The 5,000-nt window shown below is 40.9% G+C and overlaps 1 protein-coding gene across 1 annotated transcript in view; it reads left to right on the top strand.

Moving 5' to 3' along the window:
* Window positions 1–5,000, top strand: part of inpp5l (inositol polyphosphate-5-phosphatase L) — a 54,277-nt gene that overhangs the window by 45,582 nt on the left and 3,695 nt on the right. The window contains exon 14 of the mRNA XM_035998919.1: window positions 1,859–1,927. Coding sequence (XP_035854812.1) covers window positions 1,859–1,927 — 69 coding nt within the window. The remainder of the gene's footprint in view (window positions 1–1,858; window positions 1,928–5,000) is intronic.

Below are 5,000 nucleotides of genomic sequence, written 5' to 3'. Positions count from 1 at the left end.
GAACGCTCCACCTACGTAAACACCTTCCCGTAATCAACAGCGCCGTAATTACGTCGACCAGCGTAGCGCGCCTAGTGCAAGCGTAGGGTTCGGTGGGAAAAAATTCTAAGGTTCAGCAGAAACCGAACTCCGTCAAAAAACCCAATATTCAGCCGAAGCCGAATCCTGGATTCGGTGCATCCCTTATATTAAGTGCTTTGAGGGCCTTCTGTAAGTTATTTTGGGGTGAAATGGTTCTGAAAAAAATTGCAAGCAGCAACACAGGAGGCCACACAGGCACGTTTTGAACGGGCACTAGTTGAAAGATGAAATTCAAAACTGTCTGCATGTTAGCTGTCTTTACACTTATGAATAAATTATAAATAAATAAATTCTCTGGCTTATACATACAGCGTTTAAAGGGTAACTTCGGTAAATTAGGTTTAATACAGGGTTGAAGCTAGGTTTCTAGTGGACCTTTCAACATTATTATTCTAACTGTTATGGTTTTGTCTTATTTTGGTAGTCTTTCTGTTTTGTATTTTGCTCAGTTCCTGTTTTATTTTTGATAGTCTTGTTTTCCTCCCTGGTCTTGTCTATTTTTTCTCCCTGTCTTGTGTTTTCCCGCCCTTTTTGGTTGTTCTCCCAGCCCTAATGTGTTTCACCTGTTCCCCAGCCTAATGTCTCCTCATTTACTCTGTGTATTTAGTCTCTGTTTTTTCCTTTGCGTGTGTGGGAGCATTACTACTGTTCGACGTTCTGTGTGCAGCATGTGTTGTTGTTTCTGGTTTTGTCAGGTACTGTCGGTACACGATCCGTTCTGCCTGCACGATCCGTTCTGCGCATGCGCAAAATGTTTGCGTATGCGCTGTTGTATGAGGATTTACGACACTGCACGATCTGTTCCACGCTTCCGGTCGACAGCCAAGCTAACGTTAGTTTAGCTAACAGCTAATTCGGCTAACCGCTAGCTGATTGTAGCGGTCTGCCGTTAGCCTCCACAGGCAAGCTAACGTCAGTTTAGCTAACAGCTAATTCGGCTAACTGCTATGTAATAACTTTAAAAGACCCTCAAAATAAAACGTGAAAATAACCGTTAACATATATAACAAACACCTAACATATATAACAGCTGTTACGTCAGTTCTACTTTACTTGTGCTCATTTAAAATACAATCACTCAATACTTGTCTTTATTGTTATTACTGGGAAGTCTTAATTTAGCTGTAGCTGCTTTTCCCATTACGTTTGAGTTAACGTTATTTTAGACTGAATCTAGCTGTCAGCTAGCGGTTAGCCGAATTAGCTGTTAGCTAAACTAACGTTAGCTTCCCGGTGGAGGCTAGCCATAGGCTAGCGTGGAACAGATCGTGCAGGTCGTATCCTCGGTAAAACAGTATTATCTTGCGCATGCGCAGAACGGATCGTGCAGGCAGAACGGATCGTGTACCGACAGGTACTATTCTGTGGTGTACTGCGTGTACCTGCTAGTTTCTTGTTTCCTTATTATTTTCCTGTCTTTCCCGTAAGTGTTTTGCTCTGCCAGTCGCCTGGACACTCTTTGTTGTAGTTTTTTGTTGCTTAATAAATTCTGAGCTGCATTTGGGTCCAAGCCTCTTCTCTACAACGTGGCAGAAACAATATTTACATTCTCACATAGCTCGAGAGTTTAGGGTCATTTATCTGAAAAGCTAACCAAAGGTTGTATTATTATTCCTTATAGCTTCACATTCTCGTACGGCACGTTATAATAACAGTGACACATTTATCACTCAAAACTGATTCCTGTATTTATTTAAAAGAAGTTACGGACATGAGCTTCCATGTTGAATGCCTTATTTTATTTCCTTTGTCACTGAAAGTGAATTCTTCTTTTCAGGAAGATGACGGAGAGAAGAGTGTCGTCTACAACACAGTGGGTCCTAATGTCTGCATGGGAGACCATAAGGTAACCGTTTAGATCAGAGGTCTTCAACAGGGGGTCCGGGGCCCCTAGGGGGTCCTCAGAGTGGCTGCAGGGGGACCACCAAAGAATTGTTTGATAGTTTAAAAAAAAAGAAATATATTTATATATATGTTAGGGCTGGAGTTTTGGAAAATAAAACGTGCCATTCAGAATTGTGTTGCTGCTGTCTTTCTCTATCACGTGTTACGAGGAAGTATGGCAGCTTGATGATAAGTAAAGGTGCGGCAAAGGGTCAAAATAGTAGCCATGTAGGCACGACGCAAAGCCGAGTGAAGTGTAAAATAAATTAATAAATGGTGGCATGCGATTAATGCAATTAAAAAAAATTAACGCGTTATGCTCGGCCCTTAATCACATCGCGATTAACGCGTTAATGCTGACAGCCCTAATATATATACGTCTAAAAACAATATACATTAGCGTGAATCCAACATATTATTTGTAAGGATAAATCTTTTTTTTTACTTTACACAACATTGATGATAGGCTTACTAGCCATAAGGTAGCCATCCACAGATACAGTTAAGCGTAAGGATTCACCTTCACGTTTTAACATTAAAACATGATGTGTAAATATATGAATAAGTCAACAATGATTATTTTAATAGCTTGGTATTGTATGTACCATAAAAAAGCTATGTGTGAAGGCTCTAGGTCCCCCTATACGTTATTGTAGGCCCAGTTTAATATTCAACTTTATTTTATTTAGATATATATAGTAAGGGTCCCTGCTCCGTGTCTTTTTCAGCCGAGGGGTCCTTGGCCAGAAAAACGTTGAAGACCCCCAGGGGGCTGTTTTCACAAAAGCAGAATTTATAAATCGTGTGTGTGTGTGTGTGTGTGTGTGTGTGTGTGCATGTGTGTGTCTATGTCCGTATGTGTTTGTGAGTGTCCGTGTATGTATGTATGTGTGTGTGTCCGTGTATGTGTGTGCGTGTCCATGTGTGTGTGTGTGTGTGTGTGTGTGTGTGTATGTGTGTGCGTGTCCGTGTGTGTCCGTGTGTGTGTGTGTATCCGTGTCCGTGTGTGTGTGTGTATCCGTGTCCGTGTGTGTGTGTGGGTGTGTGGGTCCGTGTGTGTGTGTGTGTGTGTGTGTGTGGGTCCGTGTGTGTGTGTGGGTCCGTGTGTGTGTGTGTGTGTGTGTGTGTGTGTGTGTGTGTGTGTGTGAGGATTGTACAATTATTATAGGTTTTTATAATTACACAATTCCTCTCAAATTATAGTCCCAGTTCACTGGACAGAACACAAATTATGTGCTAAGAATGGCAAGTGAAATGCACGTGGAAAAGTAATATACATGATCCTTTACTATTAAAGAATAGAAAAAGAAATAAATCATCTAAAAAGATGTATTGGTCTCTGGCCAGTCAGCCGTTGTTAGAAGCACTATAGAAACACACGTGTGTAGCACTTTATATATACTGCCCTTCATCACTGACTTTGTTTAAAACACATTTGTAACTTTATCAGCCTTTTCTAATTATCTCAACAACTGCCATAATATATTCACCAAACTCCTAACAACAATATAAACAGCAGTCTTCATACAGCAATATAACAGCACCAACGACTGTCACATTAATAGTTTTTTAAATAATGGTCACAATGTTAAAATAATAACAGCATTCAGTTGCCCCAGCATTCCCACCCACTACATACCATAATATACACGTGGACTTAATCTTTCCATCATGTTGACTTATTGATGGAAAGATTAAGTCCACGTGTATGTTGTACGAGGAAGTAGCAGTCTTTTAAGGTGAATACTGACGTGGTGAGAATGTTTTTTATGTCAGTGATATGTAGTGTTTGGAGCTACTGTGTGGTGGGCTAACCCTAACCCTGGGAATGCTGGGATAACTGAGAAGACCAGGACTGATAGAGTGACTAAAAGGGCTGGAAAAATGGTGGGACAGTTAAATACAGTGGATCAAGTATATGATGACCGTCTGGCAAAAATGACACAGAAAATATCGAGGGACCGGGTCACCCTCTTCATGGTAATCTGAGTGGTATGGTTATGGAACGTAGTGGTAGGCTGAGGCCTCCTGTGACAAGAACTAAACGGTATGCTCTCTCTTTCATACTTCAGGCTATCAGACAGCACAACAAGCACTTTACAGTCCCTCCAGAAAAATGTGATTATGCGATTGCATAATTCCATGCATAATCAGCCAAAGTCCGCATATTTATGCGGGGGGGCGCATTTTTTCAAATACGCCGCACTTTCGCTGCATAAATTGCCGATTTCCGCTCAAAATATGCGGGGCTTGCATGATTTCATAATCCCCGCATTTTCGTTGCAAAAAAGTCCCACATATCTTAGCAGAAAGTTGAAAAAATGTTGCCTTTACATCACACAAGAGCAGCCATTTTTCCCTGTTGCCATGGGAACGTTATGAAGTGACGTAATTACACAACGTGAACGTCATCGAAAAGCTGCAAACTCCGCGATGAAGCCATGATGAAACCGCAGTTTTTGCAAGTTCCCGCAATTTCATCGCATAAAATTGCATAAATATCTTGCATATTCTATCGCATTTTTTAAGAAAATGTGCCGCAACAATCACAAAAAAACTCCGCATTTTTCTGGAAGGACTGGTAGTGATAGGCTAAGGCCTCCTGTGACACAAACTAAGCGGTATGCTCTCTCTTTTATACCTCAGGCTATCAGACAGCACAACAAGCACTTTAAACGTACACTTTTGTAATTTCTGTACTGTAATTATGGTCTGTTGTATTGTATTTATGCTCTATCTTTTTATGGGCATTAAGGCGGGTATGAGCACTGTAATTTCCATTTCTATGGATGAAATAAACTCGACTTGACTTGACTTGACTTGCATTTAACTGAACAGCAATATGTACCTTTTGTATTTTAATGCAGGCTGGTAACAATAAGGTAAAAGCACTGCTCAGAACAGAAAAGGCAGCAGGATTAATACATCATCAATCCTGTTCTGTTATAGGGGTGGGGGAAAAAATCGATACAGCATAGTATCGCCATATTTTCCGTGGCAATACTGCTTCGATACACAGACGGCAAGTATCGATC

The sequence above is a fragment of the Sander lucioperca genome, chromosome 2 (genome assembly GCF_008315115.2).
Source record: "Sander lucioperca isolate FBNREF2018 chromosome 2, SLUC_FBN_1.2, whole genome shotgun sequence".
Lineage (NCBI taxonomy): Eukaryota > Metazoa > Chordata > Actinopteri > Perciformes > Percidae > Sander > Sander lucioperca.
Note: the sequence above shows the minus strand (reverse complement) of the source record. Positions and strands in the feature narration are given on the sequence as shown.